Below are 21,312 nucleotides of genomic sequence, written 5' to 3' on the forward strand. Positions count from 1 at the left end.
TAAAGACAGTGGCCCAGAACTTCCATAGAGTAGCAATCACCATTTAATTTCCACTCTGCTCCTTTTCACTTAACCACATCTGGAGTTGTACATTTCTCACCCAGACTTCCAACCCGGGCCTCCTGATAAACGTGCAGTGAAGCCACACTCCGTTTTACAGCACTAGCTGCTGTAAACCAAAATTTAAAGGTCCCAGCCACTTTGACAGTAAGTGGGCAGAGGATGGGTTAGATGCGAAGGTGAGCAGCCAGATGTCGTAGGTCCAGCAAAGGGAGTTTAGGGAGTTAGGTGCTAAGTTGAAGGACAGGACCTCCAGGGTTACGATCTCAGGAGTGCCACCCACGCCACATGCTAGTGAGGCTAGAAATAGGAGGATAATGCAGCTAAATACGTGGCTAAGGAGATGATGCAGGAGGGAGGGCTTCATGTTTCTTGACAATTGGGCTCTGTTCCAGGGAAGGTGGGACCTGTTCCGACAGGACAGTTTGCACCTGAACTGGAGGGGGACTAACATCCTTGCGGGTAGGTTTGCTAGTGTTGCTCTGGGGCGTTTAAACTAGATTTGCAGGGGGAGGGGAACCAGAGTGTTAGAGCAGATAGTGAGGTGGAGGAGGATAAAGTTCAAGCGAGGAATGCATGTATAGACAGAAATCAAGGGTCCATACGTGATAGAAATGTTCTCAGGTGCATCTATTTCAATGCAAGGAGTATTGTCGGAAAGGCAGATGAGCTTAGGGCGTGGATTGGCACGTGGGATTACAACATTATTGCTATTAGTGAGACTTGGTTGCAGGTGGGGCAGGACTGGCAGCTCAATGTTCCGGGGTTCCTTTGTTTCAGACATGATAGAGGGGGAGGGATGAAAGGGGGAAAGAGTGGCATTACTTGTCAGGGAAAATATCACAGCTGTACGTAAGCAGGACAGCCCGGAGGGCTCGTCTACAGAGGCCATATGGGTGGAGCAGTGGAATGGGAAAGGTGTGACCACACTAATAGGGTTGTATTATAGACCGCCCAATAGTCAGAGTGAATTGGAGGAGGAAATCTGTAGAAAGATAGCAGACCGATGTAAGAAACAGAAAGTTGTGCTAGTAGGAGATTTTAACTTTCCACATATTGACTGGGATTCCCATACTGTAAAAGGGCTGGATGGCTTGGAGTTTGTCAAATGTGTTCAGGAAAGTTTTTTAAATCAATATATAGAGGTACCAATGAGAGAGGATGCAATACTTGATCTCCTATTAGGGAACCAGACAGGTCAGGTGACAGAAGTATGTGTAGGCGAACATTTTGGGTCCAGTGACCACAATGTCATTAGTTTTAAGCTAATTATAGATAAGGATAGGTCTGGTCCTCGAGTTGAGATTCTAAATTGGAGAAAGGCCAATTTTGTGGAAATGAGAAAGAATCTAGCAAGAGCGGATTGGCATAAGTTGTTTTCTGGCAAGGATGTGTTCAGTAAGTGGAAGGCATTCAAAGGCGAAATTTTGAGAGTGCAGAGTTTGCATGTTCCTGTCAGGATTAAAGGCAGAGTTAACAGGCATAGGGAACCTTGGTTTTCAAGGGATACTGGTGATCTGGTTAAGAAGAAGAGAGAGGTGTATAGCAGGTATAGGCAACAAGAAGCAAATGAGGTACTTGTAGAGTATAGAAGATGTAAGAAAATACTAAAAAAAGGAAATCAGGAAGGCAAAAAGAAGACATGAGGTTGCTTTGGCAGATAATATGAAGGTAAACCCAAAGGGTTTCTACAAGTATATTAAGAGTAAAAGGATAGTAAGGGACACAATTGTCCCCTTGAAGATCAGAGTGGTCGTCTATGTGTGCAGCCTCACGAGATGGGGAGATCTTAAACAGATTTTCTGCATCAGTATTTACTCAGGAAACTGGCAGAGTGTATAAGGAAGGAAGGGAAACAAGCAGTTGTTTCATGGAACATATAGAGATTAAAGAGGAGGAGGTGCTTGCTGCCTTACAGCGAATAAAAGTAGATAAATCCCCTGGGCCTGACATGATATTCCCTCGGACCTTGAGGGAGACTAGTGTAGAAATTGCAGGGGCCCTGGCAGAAATATTTAAAATGTCCTTAGCCAAGGGTGAGGTGCTGGAGGATTGGAAGGTAGCTCATGTTGTTCCGTTGTTTAAAAAAGGCTCCAAAAGTAAACCAGGTAATTACAGGCCAGTGAGCCTGACATCAGTAGTAGGTAAATTATTGGAAGGTGTTCTGAGAGATCGGATATATAATTATTTGGACAGCCAAGGGCTGATTAAGGATAGTCAGCATGGCTTTGTGTGTGGTCGGTCATTTTTAACAAACCTTGTAGAGTTTTTCGAGGTAGTTACCAAGAAAGTAGATGAAGGAAAGGCTGTGGATGTTGTCTACATGGACTTTAGTAAGGCCTTTGACAAGGTCCCACATGGAAGGTTAGTTCAGAAGGTTCAGACACTTGGTATCCATGGAGAGGTTGTAAACTGGATTCGAAATTGGGAGAAGACAGAGTGGTAGTGGATGATCGCTTCTCAGACTGGAGGTCTGTGACTAGTGGTGTGCCTCAGGAATCTGTGCTGGGACCATTGTTGTTTGTTGTCTATATCAATGATTTAGATGATAATGTGGTGAACTGGATCAGCAAGTTTGCTGATGACACTAAGATTGGAGGTGTTGTGGACAGCAAGGAAGGCTTTCAAAGCTTGCACAGAGATCTGGACCAACTGGAAAAATGGGCCAGAAAATGGCAGATGGAATTTAATGCAGAAAAGTGTGAGGTGTTACATTTTGGAAGGTCAAACTAAGGTAGGACATACATAGTAAATGGTAGGGCACTGAGGAGTGCGGAGGAACAAAGGGATCTGGGAGTTCAGATACATAGTTCCCTGAAAGTGGCGTCACAGGTAGACAAGGCTGTAAAGAAAGCTTTTGGCATATTGGCCTTCATAAATCAAAGTATTGAGTATAGGAGTTGGGATGTTATGGTGAGGTTGTATAAGATATTAGTGAGGCCAACTTTGGAGTATTGTGTGCAGTTCTGGTCGCTTAACTACAGGAAGGATATCGGTAAGATTTAGAGAGTGCAGAGAAGATATACTAGGATGTTGCCAGGTCTTAAGGAGTTCAGTTACAGGGAACGATTAAAAAGGTTAGGACTTTATTCCTTGGAGCGTAGAAGAATGAGGGGAGATATGATAGAAGTTTACAAAATTATCAGGGGTATAGACAGAGTAAATGTGAGTAGGCTCTTTCCGCTTAGATTAGGAGAAATAAACACAAGAGAACATGGCTTTAGGGTGAAAGGGTAAAGGTTTAGGGGGAACATTAGGGGGAACTTCTTCACTCAGAGTGGTGAGAGTGTGGAACGAGCTACCAACTGACGTGGTAAATGCGGGCTCACTCTTAAGTTTTAAGAATAAATTAGATAGATACATGGATGGGAGAGGTCTGGAGGGTTATGGACTAGGTGCAGGTCAATGGGACTAGCAGAATAATATTTCGGCACAGACTAGAAGGGCCGAATGGCCTGTTTTCTGTGCTGTAATGTTCTATGGTTCATTGGGAAATTGGGGAATGGGGATGGTGTTAAGTACCATAATTTCCCAGGAGTTAGAAGTGGTTTTAATCCTTCTAACTTCTCCTAGGTCATTATTCTGCTATGAGAGTTGGAACCATTTGAAGTCTCCGATTTAAATCGGTCTCGGAAGGTTCCAGGCGCAGGGTAATTGCCCAAAGGAAGTTGAAACTTCCCGGGCAGTTCCTGTGCAATCCTTGCCTGGGGACTTCCAGGGGGTCCCCCCGGTGCATCTTCTGGGGTATGACCCCCAGGGAATGGAAGATTTGGGCCTTTTTGTTTATGTGGAAATTTTCAAACAGAATGAGGTTATAATTTGCTTTGAAGACAGAGTTTTCCTCATATCGCTAATTCAGTACAACTTCCTTGCAAGAAGCTTCGTCTCTGCTTGCGTAGCCATCTAATTTCTGTCACTGCAATGAAACTAGTAAGATTACTTGCATCACCGATGTATGTATGCACTGTGGAGCTGGTTGCTGCCACCTTCAGAAAAGCTTAAGTGAGAACGGTTACTGGAACAAAATCTAAACAAAGCTGAAAGGGAGAGGAAACTCTTGGTACATGATTTAAAAATAACACTCCTCCGTGCCTTTTTAAAAAAAAGTACAAGTTAGCAAATATTCCAGCTGTATGTGGAAACAACGCTGCATTTGAAGAACAAAAAATTCTGGACAAATTAGTCTTTAGTAAGCAGTGTCATTTTTCCTTGACGTAGTTTCGACACAGAATAAGCAAATGGTAAAAATCTGAACTTCAGATGAAGTGTCATAGAGCATGTGATGAAGGGGAGAATCAGGACTTAGCCTGGTCCTACTCTCAGCACATTCCACACACTTCCACCTAGACATCTTGGATTACGAACAGTGAAGGGAAGCCAGGGCGAATATGTTCCTCCTTCTTTACCCAGGGACACCAAACTGTTGGGGCTTAATTAAATCAGTAAACAATTGATTCAGTTTGGGACTTCCTCAATATTTCCATATTTCTCAATGTCATAATTTATGGGGCAGTTACTCACTAAACAAACACCTTAATTTTTCAATTAAAAGTTTGAATCATGAGAAATATTTACCTCTGTCTCCTCTTCAATTTTAGCTCCTTCTGTTTGTAGCAGTGCAAGTAGTATGTCTAGTGAAGAGCCACTAGATTGACTGTCTGTGGAGAGGAGAACAATAGTTTAAATGTTAGGATTTTTTATAAACTGAAGTATATTTCATATTTTGCTAAACAGATTAAAACATTTTCATTTCCAGTAATGCCATGGAGCTTCAAAAATTTAATTCTGCAATAATTTAAAACAGGATTAATCTCATTACTATATAGAATTAAACTGCCCCTAGCCTGGGTGGTAAGTATACAATATAATGCATAACATAAGAAACAGGAAGGGTACCATTGGGCCTCTCAAGCCTGCTCCGCCATTCAATAAGATCAAGGCTGACCTTCAACCCCGATGCCATTTTCCAAACTCATCCATTGATCCCCTTAGTGTCCAGGAATCTATCAATCTTAGTCTTGGATATATTCAACAATTGAGCATCCACAGCCCTCGGGGGTAGAGAGTTCTAAAGATACACAACTCTGAGTGAAGAAGTTTCTCCTGTCATGAAGAGATTGTCTGTAATGTTACTGGAAATTGTTTTTTAAATTGGAATTGTAGTAGGGTCTGTGTCTATGTTTGTGCTTGTCTCTCTTAACTGGATTAAAGCCAGCTAGTCTGGGTGCTTTGATGTATAGTAGTTTGAGATGCTAATTAGATAAATGTAAGTTAAAGGGTAAAGTGCAATTTGCATTTGTTCAATAAACCATTCAAAAGAATGGCTAAAATCTTGCACTTGGCTGGGAGACACCAAGCAATGTGTTTATATTACTAATAAGATTGGTAGAATGAAAGGATTATTGTTAGGAGGATAAAATTTAAAAACCTAGTATTACAATGGAAAATTTACATTCAAAGGGGAAGCTAGGTATAAACTGAAAGGAGAGGAACAGTTAATGTTTTGAGTCTGTATGACTCTTCAACGGAACTAAGGAAAGTTCTGTTGAAGAGTCATACAGACTCGAAACATTAACTGTGTTCCTCTCCTCAGATGTTGTCAGACCTGAGTTTTACCTTGTGTTTTTGTTTTGGATTTCCAGCATCCGCAGTTTTTTGCTTTTATAAACTGAAAGGAGTTTGTGTGTGTGAGGCAGAGGCATTCAAGATCTAATCAGCCTGTAAGCCAAGAGCTGTGTCTGCAAAGGAACCAAATTACAAGGCGCCTCATTTTGAATTCGTACGGTCAAATGTGCTTTGCCTGATGTCCGTTTAAAGGCCATGGGTTATAGTTGCCTTGGTGAAGATTTACCTGGGAGTGATTAATTTGGGGATTTGTTTAAGTTATTATGGTAGCAATTTGTAGACATGTATACATGTGTGTCTAAATTTGTTGTTAAAACTAAATTAAACATTTATTAATTTAAGTAAAAAACCGAGGCTTGGTGGCTTTATTCCTGAACTGCATCTCAAACATACCAGTTGAAAATATAGGTTATGACAGTTGTTCAAGTTTCCCTCTGGGATTTAAACAACTCAGCCTTCACCAACTGCTGTGTCATAACAATTGGGGAGTTTGGCAGGATAATATTTGTAATTCCTTGACTGGTTTTGAATTGGTGAATCTTAAGGTTACAAGTACAAGAAGCAGTTGAATTCAGGAGTTGGTGAGGTTTTTTTTTATATAAGTGGTGAGGCTGGGAGATAGCTTTGCTAAGACTTGTCTGGGAGAAGAAATAACTGGTTGGGTTACAAAACGTATCTGAAAGTAAAAACAAAAACCTGGAAAAACTCAGCAGGTCTGGCAGCATTGGCGGAGAAGAGCAAAGTTGACGTTTTGAGTCCTCACGACCCTTCAACAGAACTAAGTAGAAATAGGAAAGGGGTGAAATATAAGCTGGTTTGGTGGGGGGGGGGTGGTGGTGGTTGTCGGGACAAGCAAGCAGTGGTAGGAGGAGATAATCAAAAGATGTCACAGACAAAAGAATAAAGAGGCGTTGAAGGTGGTGATATTACCTAAAAGAATGTGCTAATTAAGAGTGGAGAGCAGGACAAGCAAGGTAGCTCTAATGGGAGTGGGGTGAAATAAACTGTGGGTGGAATACATTTAAAAATAATGGAAATAGGCAGGAAAAGAACAATCTATATAAATTATTGGAAAAAACAAAAGGGAGGGGGAAGAAACAGAAAGGGGGTGGGGATGGAGGAGGGAGTTCATGATCTAAAGTTGTTGAACTCAATATTCAGTCTGGAAGGCTGTAAAGTGCCTAGTCGGAAGATGAGGTGCTGTTCCTCCTGTTTGCGTTGAGCTTCACTGGAACAATGCAGCAAGCCAAGGACAGACATGTGTGCAAGAGAGCAGGGTGGAGTGTTAAAATGGCAAGAGACAGGGAGGTCTGGGTAATGCTTGCGGACAGGCCGAAGGTGTTCTGCAAAGCAGTCACCCGGTCTGCATTTGGTCTCTCCAATGTAGAGGAAACCACATTGGGAGCAACGAATGCAGTAGACTAAGTTGGGGGAAATGCAAGTGAAATGCTGCTTCACTTGAAAGGAGTGTTTGGCCCCTTGGATAGTGAGGAGAGAGGAAGTGAAGGGGCAGGTGTTGCATGTTTTGCGTTTGCATGGGGAGGTGCTGTAGGTGGTGGTTGAGTAGGGGGTGATGGCATTCCATAAGGATCGTTCCCTCCGTGACACCCTCGTCCACTCCTCCATCACCCCCTAATCCTCAACCTCCACCTATGGCACCTCCCCATGCAAACGCAAAACATGCAACACCTGCCTCTTCACTTCCTCTCTCCTCACCGTCCAAGGGCCCAAACACTCCTTTCAAGTGAAGCAGCATTTCACTTGCATTTCCCCCAACTTAGTCTACTGCATTCTTTGCTCCCAATGCGGTTTCCTCTACATTGGAGAGACCAAATGCAGACTGGGTGACTGCTTTGCAGAACATCTTCGGTCTGTCCACAAGCATTACCCAGACCTCCCTGTCTCTTGCCATTTTAACACTCAATCCTGCTCTCTTGCACATATGTCTGTCCTTGGCTTGCTGCATTGTTCCAGTGAAGCTCAATGCAAACAGGAGGAACAGCATCTCATCTTCCGACCAGGCACTTTACAGCCTTCCAGACTGAATATTGAGTTCAACAACTTTAGATCTTGAACTCCCTCCTCCATCCCCAACCCCTTTCCATTTCTTCCCCCTGCCTTTTTTCCAATAATTTATATAGATTTTTCTTTTCCTATTTCCATTATTTTTAAATGTATTCCACCCACTGTTTATTTCACTCTACCCCAATACAGCTACCTTGCTTGTCCTGCTCTCCACTTTTAATTAGCACATTCTTTTAGATAATATCACCACCTTCAACACCTCTTTGTTCTTTTGTCTGTGACATCTTTTGGTTACCTCTTATCACAGCTTGCTTGTCCCAACAACCGCCCCCTTAAACCAGCTTATATTTCACCCCTTTCCTATTTCTACTTAGTTCTGTTGAAGGGTCAGGAGGACTCAAAACGTCAACTTTGCTCTTCTCCGCCGATGCTACCAGACCTGCTGAATTTTTCCAGGTATTTCTGTTTTTGTTTTGGAATTCCAGCATCCGCAGTTTTTTGTTTGTATCCAAAAGTAAGTTAACAGAGCTGGCAGATTAATTATATCCCCAGTTATAATTTAAGGTATAGCACAGAATCTACAATTGGAAGTGATACCTGATACTAGTGAGTCACAGCTGGGGGTAGTAAGACTTCAGTTACAAATGAAGACGCTTGAACTTGAACAAGCAAAGGAACTGAATAAACTTGAATTAGAAGCAAAGGAAAGAGAAAGGATATTTCAAAGGGAGCAAGCTGAAAGGCAGATGAAAGAAAGGAAGCTGGAACTGGAATTTCAGACGAGAGAGAAGAATAAAGAAAAAAAGGCCAGGGTAAGAGAGAAAGAAAGAGACAGGAATACCTAGTTAAAAGAATGGGAGTTCAAAAAAAGATCTCAGGTTCTGAGGAGAGTTCTGATGATGAAAAAACTATTAACCTAAAATCCAGTGGGCATATGTTTAAATTTGTACAAGCTGTTCCAAAGTTTGAGGAAAAAGATATTGAAGCATTCCTTATTTCATTTTAGAAGATAGCTAAATAGATGAAATTGCCACAGGAGAACTGAATGTTGTTGTTATAGTCTAAGTTGGTGGGTAGAGCGCATGAGGTATATACTTTGCTATCAGAAGAAACGTTGGTGAATTATGATGTGGTGAAAAAGGCTATTTCAAGTGCATTTGAGTTGGCTCCTGAGGCACACAGGCAGAAATTTAATAATATGAGAAAACAGCCTGGGCAAACTTTTATTGAGTTTGAGACAGAGTAAAACAAAGTAATTTTGACCAATGGGTAAGGGCGTTAAAAATAGAGACAACATATGCAGCTCTTAGGGAAGTAATTATTTTGGAAGAATTTAAAAATTCAATTCCTTCAGTAGTGAGAACTCATGTGGAGGAACAAAGGGTTCAAACTGTAAGGCAAGTAGCAGAGATAGCTGATGATCATGACCCAGTTCATAGGGCTAAATCTTTCTTTGGTCACCCTTTTAAATCCGAAAAAGATAGGAAGTGGGAAGGTGAAAGGAAGGTGGGTAGTCAGGGGAGAGGAGTAGTAGCTGGAAATTCCCAGAAAGTTTTTTTCTCAGAATGTAAGGGAAGGTGCTGAGGGTAGGAGTGACGTTCGAAAATTGAGGTGTTTTCATTGTAATAAAGGGGCACACGAAGTTAGTGTTGGAAATTGCAGGGAAAATCTGTTGGAATTATTGGGGTGCAGAAAAGTTATTGAAATAAAAATACTGAGAGTTCTGAGGTTCAGACACATGAAAAGCCAGTGGTGGGTGTATAAGTAAAACAGAAAAATCAGCAATAGGTAAAGAAGTGGGAATGTGTTCACAGTTTACCAAAGAGAATTCTGAGGTGCAAGTTGCAGAAATGTTTAAAGACTGTGTGTGTGAAGGAAAAGTCTTTCCATGTGTACAGGGTGGAATAGGTAAAGATGTTAAAATTTTTAAGAGACACAAGGGCTGGTCAATCCTTAATGTTGTGGGGTAGTGATATTTGTTGTTCAGAGGGAGCATTGCAGGAGGTGATAAGTGGGGTTCATGGAGATGCTAAACCTATCCCATTGTGGAAGATAAATTTAAAGAGTAAATGGAAGACAGGTGAAGTTATTGTTGGGGTAGTGGAAAATTTGCCCAGTAAAGGGGTTCAATTTATTTTGGGTAACGATATAGCTGGGCCACAGATATGGGTGATGCCTATCGTAGTTCAGCAGCCTGTAGAGATGTTTTGAACAGTGGTGTTGCAGAGAGCATCCTGGATTGTTTCCAGATTGTGCAATAACGAGATCACAGGCACACAGGTTGAAACAAGAAAAACAAGGGCAGGCAGTTCAAAGGCAAGAAGGTGGTGTCGAAATCCAATTAGGTGGCACTGTGTTTGATAAATCGTTCGGGAGGAAAGACTGTAGGACAATTCAGCTGAAGTGATTAACTCAGAGGTTAGTGGAATTACAGAAAAATTGTTTGCAATTAAAGCAGTTATATCGGAAAGCTTACTCAGAAATAGAAGCAAAAACGTATTCCAGTATGATATTCCCTTAAGGGAGATGTTTTAATGAGAAAATGGAGGCCGGATCATGTCTCAGCAAATGAAAACTGGAGTGAGGTGCGTCAGATTGTTATCCCATTAGGGTATAGAAATGAGATTGAGAATTGCTCATGAAATTCCAATGGGCAGACATGTAAGAATTAGGAAAACAGGTTTTTTTTTGGCCAGGATTGCATAGGGATGTAGTCAAATTCTGTAGCACATTTCGCACGCCAGGTAACAGGGAAACCACAAGCTGCAATTAAGCCGGTGCCATTAATTCCATACAAGCATTTGAAGAACCTTTTACCAGGGTCATGACTGATTGTAAAAGACCCTTTCCTAAGGCTGAAAGTAGAAATCAGTACTTATTGACAATAATGGATGTGTCTACCAGGTTTCCTGAAGCGAAACCTTAAAGAAATATTACAACCAAGAAGATTATGGAGGAGTTAACTAATTTTTTTTTTAAAACAAGATATGGTTTACCCAAGGAAATACAAGATCGGGTTCAAATTTGATGTCACAACTGTTTAAGGAAGTAGTGAACAGTTTAGGGATAAAACAGTTTAATTTAACAGCTTGCCATCCGGAGTCACATGGAGCTTGGAAAGATGGCATCAAACTTTAAAAACTATAATGAAAGCGTACTGTCAGGATTATCCACAGGATTATGATACAGGAATTCTATTCTTGTTATTGGCTATTAGAGACACTCCTATAACTTAGGCTGGCTTTAGCCCTTTTGAACTAGTTTATGATCATGAGGTAAGGGGACCACTGAAATCGATTCATGAGAAATTTCCGGGTCAAAATTCAGAAACCTGGATTACGTATCAAATTTCAGGGAAAGATTAAACAGAGTTGGCTAGGGAACATTTAAAGATGTCACAGCAAGCGATGAAAGTGAAGGCAGATAAGAAAGCGAAAGTTCACAGTTTTGTTTCTGGAGAGAAAGTACTAGTTGTGTTACCAGTACCAGGTGATTCATTAAATGCAAGATTTGTAGGGCCTTACAGGATTGAAAACAAATTGAGCAAAGTAAATTATTTAATAAATACTCCAGATAGAAGAAAGAAGCAGGGGGGGGGTGTCATGTAAATATGCTTAAAAAGTACTTTGACAGTGAAGAGGAACAAAAAGAGGTATTGGTTATGGTGGATGATGACATCGAGGTAGAAATGCAGGACAGAAATTGATTTTCCTCTAATAAAATTGGATAATGAGGGGGTACTTGAAAATTTAAATGCAATATTGAGTTACCTTCCAAACAACTGTCAAAGTGATTTGGAAAAGCTATTGCAGTCACACAAACCTATTTGTGGGGAATAGGTTGGAAAAGACAGATTTAGCTATATATATGTCTGTGCAAGTTTCATCTTCCATAAGGCAACATCCTTATGGATTAAATCCAGCAAAGTTATCACAAGTACAAAAAGAAATTGACTTCATGCTTCAAAATGATATCGAGTCTAGCAGTAACTGGAGTTCACCTTTTGTACTGGTACCAAAACTGGATGGAACACAGACTGTGGGCTATTGAAAGATAAGTGCAGTGACAAAAGCGGATTCCTATCCTATACCACAGTTGGAAGATTGCATTGAGAAAGTGGGACAATCAAAATTTATCACAAAAATTGACTCACTAAAAGTATATTGACAGGTATTGTTGCCGGAAAGAGCAAAGGAGATATTGACTTTTGTGACGCCAAATGGCTATATCAGTTTAAAGTCATGCCATTTGCTATGAGGAATACACCTGTAACATTTCAAAGACTGACAAAGTAATTGCAGGTCTAAGCAATTATGCTGTTTTCAATCAGGCAAGAGAGGAGCACTTACAATATCTGGAAGAATTATTTTCTCGTTTACAAAAAGCTAATTTGGTGGAGAACTTCACTAAAAGTGAATTTGCAAAAGCGCAAGTTACGTATTAAGGCCATACCATTGGATATGGTAAGGTGGTTCAGAGAGATGTGAAAGTCAAGGCTACCGTGGATTTTCCAGTGCCTGCAACAAAATGAGATGTTGAGAGATTTCTGGGCATGAGTGGGCTTTACCAGAAATTTGTACCAAATTTTAGCAGTGTGGTTGCTCCACTGACTGAACTATTAAAAAAGAACAAGTTTCAATGGACACTGGAGTGTCAGAAGTCATAAAGTTGATATGTTTGAAAACTGTATGAACTGCGACACCAGTTTTGGCTGTACCCAATTATGCCAATCAATTCAAGTTGTCCGTTGATGTGAGCAATATAGGCACTGGGGCTGTACTGTTATAAGAGGATGACATTGGGATTGAAAAACCGAAAGGGTATTTTTCATGGAAGCTGAAAGTACAATAGAGAAGATATTCAACGATCAAAAAAGAGACCCTGGGTTTGGTGTTAGCGTTGCAGCATTTGAAATTTATGTTGCAAACAATTTGTGGGAAACAATTGTTCATACAGACCACAATCCTTTGATGTTTTTGGACAAATTGAGACAAAAGTGCAAGACTTTTCAGGAGGAGTCTATTATTACAACCATTGAATCTACGGATTATACATGTTGCTGGTAGAGAAAATCTGTTCGCAGAAGAGTTAAAGAGTTTGAAGCTTAAAGGGAAGATTGGACATTAAAAAAATGGATACTGAATGTATGTTGTTATGTTCATGCATGCATTTGATAATGTAATCTGTAATAAGTATAGGATAGTGTGAAGTGGGTTATTAGAAATGAAGCCCCCTTTTAAAATTATGGCGGTTCATTTCTCGATAGGGAGGGGGATGTCGTGAAGAGATTAATGTCTATAACGTTACTGGAAATTTTTGAATTGGAATTGTAGTAGAGTCTGTGCCTGTGTGTGTGTCTTAATTGGATTAAAGCCAGCTAGTCTGGGTGCTTTGATGTATAGTAGTTAGAGATGTTAACTAGATAAATGTAAATTAAAAGTACAATTTGCATTTGTTCAATAAACCATTCAAAAGAATGGGTAAAATCTTGCACCTAGCTGGGAGGCACCAAGCAGTGTTTATATTACTAATAAAATTGGTGGAATGAAAGGATTATTGATAGGAGGTAAAATTAATAAGACCTAGTAATACAATGGAAAACTTACATTCAGAGGGGAAGCTAGGTATAAATCGAAAGAAGTGTGTGTGTAAGAGGCAGAGGCAATTAAGATCCAACCAGCCTGTAAGCCAAGAATTGCGTCTGCAAAGGAACCAAATTGCAGGGACCTCATTTTGAATTCGTTATGATCACACGTGCTTTGCCTGGTGTCTGTTTAAAGTCAATGGATGATTGTTGCCTTGATGAAGATTTACCTGGGGTTGATTTATTTGATGATTTGTTTAAAAGTTATTATGGTAGTAATTTGTAGACATGTGTTTAAATTTAAATTAATAAATGTTTAAGTTAGTTTTATGTAAAAAAAACCTCGACGGCTTGGCGATTTATCCTGAATTCAGAGCTGCATCTCAAACATACCAATTGAAAATATAGGTTATGACAGTTGTTCAAGTTTCCCTCTGGGATTTAAACAACTCAGCCTTTACCAACTGCTGTGTCATAACACTCATCTTAGTCCTAAATGGCAGACACTTTACCCTGAGACTATGTGCCTTAGTTCTAAATGCTCCAGTCAGGGGAAGCAGCCAGCCTCAGAATCTTACATGTTTCAATGAGATCACTGCTTATTCTTCTGAGAGTATGGGACCATTTTTTTCTCAAAGGGCAACACTTTCATCCCACGAATCAATTCATTAATTCTGTGATGTACCATCCCTAAGATAATTATCATTCCTTAGGTATGAAGGCCAATGCTGCACACACTCCAGGTATCACTTCACCAAAGCTCTGTACAATTGCAACAAGACTTCTTTACTCTTATACTCCAAATCCTTTGCAATAAACTCCAACATACCATTTGCCTTCTCCATTGGCTGCTGTATTTGTATGTTAACTTTGTGCTTCATGTGCAAGGACACCCAAATCCCTCAACAGTTAACAGTTTCTCACCACTTAAAAACATCCTGATTGTTTATTCTTCCTAAAAAGTGAATATCACATTTCCTCACATTGTACTCTCTGCCACTTTCCTGCTACTCACTTAATCAGCCTACAACCCCTTGCAGACAATCACCCTCACAGCTTACTTTCCCACCTAGCTTTGTATTAACAAATTTTGACACATTACACTCAGTCTCTTCATCTAATCCATTAATATAGATTCTAAACAGCCAAGGCCCAAACACTGAACCTTGCAGCATCCAATAGTTTTCTCAAGCTGAAAATGACCTTTTATTTACTTTCTTTTCTTTCCTTTAAACAATCCTCTTTCCATTCTAATATATTACCCCAACCCCATGAGCCCTTATTGTATGTAACAGCATTTGATGCGGCACCTTCGCGAATGTCTTCTAAAAATCCTAATACACTACATCCATTGGTGTCCTTTATCTACTTTGCTGGTTTCATCCTCAAAAAAGATTTGTCAAACAATTTCCTTCTCTTAAACCATGTCGACTCTGCCTAATCATATGGTTGACTACACCTAGTCATACGTTTTAAGTGCTTCGTTACCATTTCCTTAATAACTGATTCCAGTAATTTCCCAGCGATAGATGTCAGCTAATTGGACTGTGGCTCCCAGTTTTCTCCACCACCCTCCCCCACCCCTTTCTCACAATAGTGACACTACATTCGCTACCTTCCAATAATCTGGGACCATTCCAAAATCTAAGGAATTTTAGAACCAAATGAGAGATCAGTCCCAGGGGGATTGCTGACTTTTGGGCCCATTAATTTCTCTTGTACTTTTTCTTAATTGATAAGTCCCTTACTGCCTTTAGAATTTTGGTTCCCCACTAATTCCAGTATCTGTGTTTTATTTTTTTAACATCTCAGCCACTTCCTCATTCTCCATTACAACTTCCCCCAGTCTCAGCCTTTCAAAGGACGTACATTTACTTCTGCTACTCTTCCTTTTAACATACTTGTAGAAGCTTTTAATTTTTTTTTATTCAGGATGTGGAAGTCACTGGCTTCTTGCCAGTTTACACATTTTATTTTCTCCACTCTTCATCAATCTTTTGATCATTCTTTGCTGGTTTACAAACTATCCCAATCCTTAAGCTTACTACTACTCTTGGCAACACTAAGCCCATTTTTTTAAAAGCTAATACAATCCATAACCTCTTTGGTTGGCAATGAATTACTTCTATTGAGCATTTATTTCTCAACTGAATAGATCTGTGCAGATAGGTTTGTAAAATATTTAAATTTTTATCACTGCTTGTCTACCATCATATCTTATAGTTAACGTTTCAAGTCCGAATGACCCTTCAACAGAACTAAGTAAAAATAGAAGAGAGGTGAAATATAAGCTGGTTTAAGGTGGCAGGGTGGGACAAGTAGAGCTGGATAGAGAGCCAGTGATAGGTGGAGATAACCAAAAGATGTCACAGACAAAAGGACGAAGAGGTAGAAACAAAAAACTGCGGACGCTGGAAATCCAAAACAAAAACAGAAACGGAGGAGGGAACGATCCCTGCGGAATGCCGCCGGTGGGAGGGGGGGGTGAATGGAAGATGTGTTTAGTGGTGGCATCATGCTGGAGTTGGCGGAAATGGCAGAGGATGATCCTTTGAATGCGGGGGCTGGTGGGGTGATAAGTGAGGACAAGGGGGACTCTATCATGTTTCTGGGAGGGAGAAGAAGGTGTGAGGGCAGATACGCGGGAGATGGGCCAGACACGGTTGAGGGCCCTGTCAACCACCGTGTGTGCAAAACCTCGGTTAAAGGTGGTCGACTGGGCGACCGCTTTGCAGAACACCTTCGGTCTGTCCGCAAGCATTACCCAGATCTCCCTGTCGCTTGCCATTTCAACACTCCACCCTGCTCTCATGCCCACATATCCGTCCTTGGCTTGCTACATTGTTCCAGTGAAGCTCAACGCAAACTGGAGGAACAGAACCTCATCTTCCGACTAGGCACTTTACAGCCTTCTGGACTGAATATTGAGTTCAACAACTCTCTCCTCCATCCCCACCCACTTTCTGATTTCACCCCTCTTTTTTCCCAATAATTTATATTGATTTTTCTTTTTCCATCTACTTCCATTATTTTTATATGTATTTCCATCCATTGTTTTATTTCTACCTTTCAGCCTTTTTTGATTCCTTCACCCGACCCCATCAGGGCTATCTGTACCTTGCTTGTCCTGCTTTCTACCCTTAATTAGCACATTCCTTAGATAATATCACCACCTTCAACATCTCTTTGTCCTTTTGTCTGTGACATCTTTTGGTTATCTCCACCTATCACGTCCTCTATCCAGCTCTACTTGTCTGCACACACCCCCCCCCCCCCCACTTTAAACCAGCTTACATTTCACCTCTCTTCTATTTTTACTTAGTTCTGTTGAAGGATCATTCTGACTCGAAACGTTAACTGTGCTCCTCTCCGCAGATGCTGCCAGACCTGCTGAGATTTTCCAGGTATTTTTGTTTTTTTTGGATTTCCAGCATCCGCAGTTTTTTGCTTTTATCATATCTTATAATCCAGTTGCCAACCTACAGTAGCCAACGTGCCCATCATATCTATGTAACTGGTGTTATTTAAGTTTAAGATCCATATTCTAGTTTCAGATTTAAGTGTGTCATTCTTGAGCTGCGTGTGAAATTCTAACATATGATTATTCTTCCCCAGAAGATTTCTTACGATTTAATAGTCTCATTACACAAGACAAATCTAAAATAGCCTGTTCCCTACTTAGTTTCCCAGAACAATATGCCATGAAACTCTCTCGAATACATTGTGAATTTACCCTCTAAACACTTTCGTCAATTTGATTTGCCCAGCCTAAATGAAAATTAAAGGCTCATGATTATTGCATTACGTTTGTTACAAGCTCCTTTTATTCCTTGATTCATACTTTGGTCAGCAGTATTGTTACTGTTAAGGGGTCTATAAACTGCTCCCAATAGTATCTTCCGTCCCAACCAAACTGATTCACCTGCTTGCTCATCCAAGCCAAGATCCTTCCTCACTACAATCTTTGTCATCCCCCCCAACCACTTCCCATTGTGTCTAATTTTGAAATGTCTAGTTAGTTCCCAAACTTGGTTAACATGCAACCAGGTCTCTAATCACGATAAAACTCAAAACCACTTATTTCCATTAATCCAGTTGTTATCTGAATGCATGAAGCCTTCATAAAGAATTAACTTTTAATCACTGCTCCCTGATTTAACCTTATTCAGTCGTGCACGATTACCATTAAACTCTGACCGTTCCTGTCACATTCTGATCTTTAGACAAATTACGACACTGCCCCATGGCCTTGACTTTTCTCTTTAGATCTATAAATTACCCTGTAACCCAACCCAAACCCCACTCCCTCCTTTTTAGTTTAAAACCTCATGAGCCTTATCTCCAGCCCTAGTTATTTGATTTGTAAGTACATTGGTCCCTGTCCGGTTTAAGTGGAGCCCAGCCCAGGTGAACAGCTCCCTCTTTCCCCTAGTTACTGATGCCAGTGCCCCATGAATCGAAATCTGTCTCCAACACTATTCTGCACCATGCATTTAATTTTATCATTGTTTGACCAATGCTAATTTCCACATTGCTCAAGATCGTAATCCAGAGATTACTACTTTTGAGGTTCTGCTGATCATTTAGGACCCTAGCTTCTCAAACTCTTTCAGCAGAATCAGTAGCACTAGCGTTCCACTGAAATATAGAAGTTTACAGCACAGTACAAAGCTAATCAGCCGATATCAGTGCTATTTGTTACAGCAATCCACTGGCTCACTTCTGTAGTCCTGTACGCTCCTCTGCTTCAAGTGATGATTCACCTTTCCCTCAAAAGAAGCAAGTGTCTGCCTCAACTGCCTGGGTCAAAGCATTTTAAGGTCCACTCCAAGTAGGCATTTTCCTACCAGGGAATTTTACATTAGTCATACTTTGGCACTGAAGTCCTAGTCACAGGAAATAAGTCTTGCCTTATTCGCCCCATCAAATCTCTAAATCATTTTTAAAAACCTGTACAAACCATCTGTTTGGTTTTCTCTGTTCCAACTGAAGCAGTGCACATATCTCATTTCTCCTCATAACTACAATATAGTTTCTTATTCTTAGCACTGTGATGAATCAACACCATGCACTTTTTCCAAGGCTTTAACGTCTTATTAGCTTAGAAGACAAAAATTGTACAGTGGAGCCTTGGTTTAATCATTGTCTTGTGCAAATTCTTCTCACACTGGTCAATCTCCCATGACACTGTATACAGGAAGTTGATACTAAGTATCACCTTTCAAATATGTCATAATGGAACGTCCCAGGGGCCTTACAACAAGTAGGCGCAAAAGTGATGTGGTTAAAAAGGGAAAACAGCTCAAATAGATGGGACTACAAATCAACACAGTCACATGCCTTAAGAGTGGTGCTTGTTTCATTGTAATTGCTGCTCCAATTTTTACTGTTCAAAATTGTGTAGCTATTTGAGAGCCCAATAAATTAACAGATTAAAAATAATTCTCAACTGTTCAGCAAGAAGATCCAACAGTAATAATTACATCAATGGATTCTTTTTTGCTGGCCAGCACAAGCTTAACCTAAGTGAGATACACTATATAACATTTTCCTCCTGACCTCCACAGTTGGAAACTAAGTGAAATGCTGACTGATAAGTGTTGGGAAATACCTTTGTATCACATTATTGGAATGTGTCGATAAGAGAGCTTTTTACAATCTGCACACATTGGAACATCAGCTATACAAACACTTGCATGGGATGGGCTCATGCCAACGTTTCCCCAAGGAAGTTTCAGTTTTAGTTATGCTATTGTGATGAGGTGATAACAGACACCAGCATTACCCGAGAGATAGTAGTTGATGGGATAGCACAAACATCCCTGGAAGCAGATTACTCACCATTCAACAAGTGGCGGTGAATGGAAATCTAGAAAAAAAGTAGAAAAAATACTTTCTACATTGTTTAAATCATGTTGAACACAAAACATTTGTTACCTCACTGAATGATTCACAGGAATCTTAACATTGCAAAGGTGCAACGTTATCTTTCAAATTTATCCCATTTCAGCTGCTGACTGCTAAGGTAACCTTGGTCTACTAACCTAAACTGAAAACAAAAGTACATTTGGCTACGTTGCAGCAAGGTAGATTTCCCTAGGTGTCTTTGAGAGATTAGATCAAGCACTCATCATTGACTCAACATTAATAAAAACAAACAGATTGTGAATCACTCGTTCCCCACTGGCAACAGTCACCTCTGTTGGGTAAACTGTAGGAAATAGATTCACGTGCAATATTCCAGGAGTTGTTCATCAGCACTGGTTAGTACCATGGGCTACCACAACTAATCAATTCTGTTCCTGGATCTAAACAGGAAATGCTGAAAAAACTCAGGTCTTTTTTGCTTTTATTTTACTGTTTCTGCAATTTCATGGTCTTGATAATCTTTCTCACCATGTTTTGGACTATGATCTCTGGATTGTCCCTCAAGTTTTAAAACAATTCATTAGCTAATGTAAGAAAAGTGTACTCAAAATAATTTCCCCCATTTTTCTTAGAATTTGTTGATCTTCCCTTCCTATTCTTTTTTCACACCAAACAGACCATGTCTAATTTTGGTTACGTTTTTCTACATAATTCTCTCTCTTCATTCACATCTCTCTGCTGTCTACCTATAAGTCAAATTTCTGCTTCTACCTACACATTCATAAATTCCAGATGTTGCAAAAGCCCACATAAATCTCTACAGTCCTCCATACCAGACTTTAGGTAGCAGATGCGACTCTAAAAGCAGCTAGGGATCAACAACACAAATGCTGTGATCTTAATTTCAGCAGCCAGCAAAACAATGTTATTTAAGCATAAGATGTCACTATCTTCCCCAATATGATGGTGATAATGAACTACAAACAACTGCATTATTGATTAATAATTTGACTATATCAAAAAAGCATATACAGTTCTAGAAATCATTTTGTGAACAAGGGAACATTCCTGTGGCTCACAATTGATTCCTTCACTAATTTTTGTTTGCCCTCGCTGCTACTTAATCATAATTTTCCTCCCCTTCTCTCTCACACAGAGATGGGCTTATTGGGGCACAGCACCACCAAATTACCAAAGTGGGCTTTATTCATTTGTCTGCCTAGACAGGCGTCAGGATATTCCACTGCATCAGGCATCAGAGGAGAGCCTAGTCACGTCTGCAACTTGTATCTAAACCGCACAATTCCAGCATAGGTTACAGCATAGCTATCAGGAGCAAAAGCTCCTGACCAATTTTCTTCTCTTTGACTCGAGGGTGCTGAAAACAATTGTAGTGGCCCTACTGCTGCCCTGGCTATCTAAGAACAGGTTGGAGGTTAAACCTGGGGCCTTTCTTGACTCCTATCTATTTAACTTGGATAGATCACGTGGCTTCCAAACTCAAGCTTACATCATTCAGAAAAAAGAGCATCTTCACTCTGGTTGCAGTGAAAAAGGTCACAGGTTTTACTATGGAAATTCCACTCAGACCCTGACTGAGATCAGCTAACTCAGCAGAGATTGACAACTATTCTCTATGGCTCCAAACCATGTAATCTTTTACCAATAGAAGCAGTGAGATGAATTAATAGTTGTTTTTCTTTCAAAGGGCATTTGCAGTGCCACAGAGACCATTAGATAGGTTACTTTATATATTTTCCACAGCAAACGCTAAACACTTGGGAAATCTGAGAATTTTGTTATTTAATTGCACTTGCTCAAAAACTGATTACTGTCGGTTTAGTTTTCCCAAGCTGGTACGTTTTTGATCACTAAGGTGCTGTCATCTTGGGCCATTGCCAGTCAACTCTCACTAGAATAGTGCTGTGGGCACATTTCTCTTTGCTCACCATAGGCTAGTAACACATCCAGAAACTTCTGAAATGAACTGAAACCAATTAGGTTTTCTTTAACAAGAAAAACAACTGATCCTGCAAAGCAAGTTTTTAAAAATAAGCAAAATGCTACAAATACACAGGTCAGGCAACATCTGTGGAGAGAGGAGTTAATGCTCCGGTGTGATGCCCTTGTTCTCAGCATTTTCTGTTTTT

The 21,312-nt window shown here is 40.3% G+C and overlaps 1 protein-coding gene across 1 annotated transcript in view; it reads right to left on the bottom strand.

Moving 5' to 3' along the window:
* vps37ba (VPS37B subunit of ESCRT-I a) overlaps window positions 1-21,312 on the bottom strand; it is a 45,101-nt gene that overhangs the window by 3,025 nt on the left and 20,764 nt on the right. Inside the window, exon 3 of the mRNA XM_041203371.1 lies at window positions 4,636-4,718. Within this exon, the coding sequence (XP_041059305.1) occupies window positions 4,636-4,718 (83 nt within the window). The remainder of the gene's footprint in view (window positions 1-4,635; window positions 4,719-21,312) is intronic.

Source organism: Carcharodon carcharias, chromosome 13 (assembly GCF_017639515.1).
Source record: "Carcharodon carcharias isolate sCarCar2 chromosome 13, sCarCar2.pri, whole genome shotgun sequence".
Taxonomy (NCBI): domain Eukaryota; kingdom Metazoa; phylum Chordata; class Chondrichthyes; order Lamniformes; family Lamnidae; genus Carcharodon; species Carcharodon carcharias.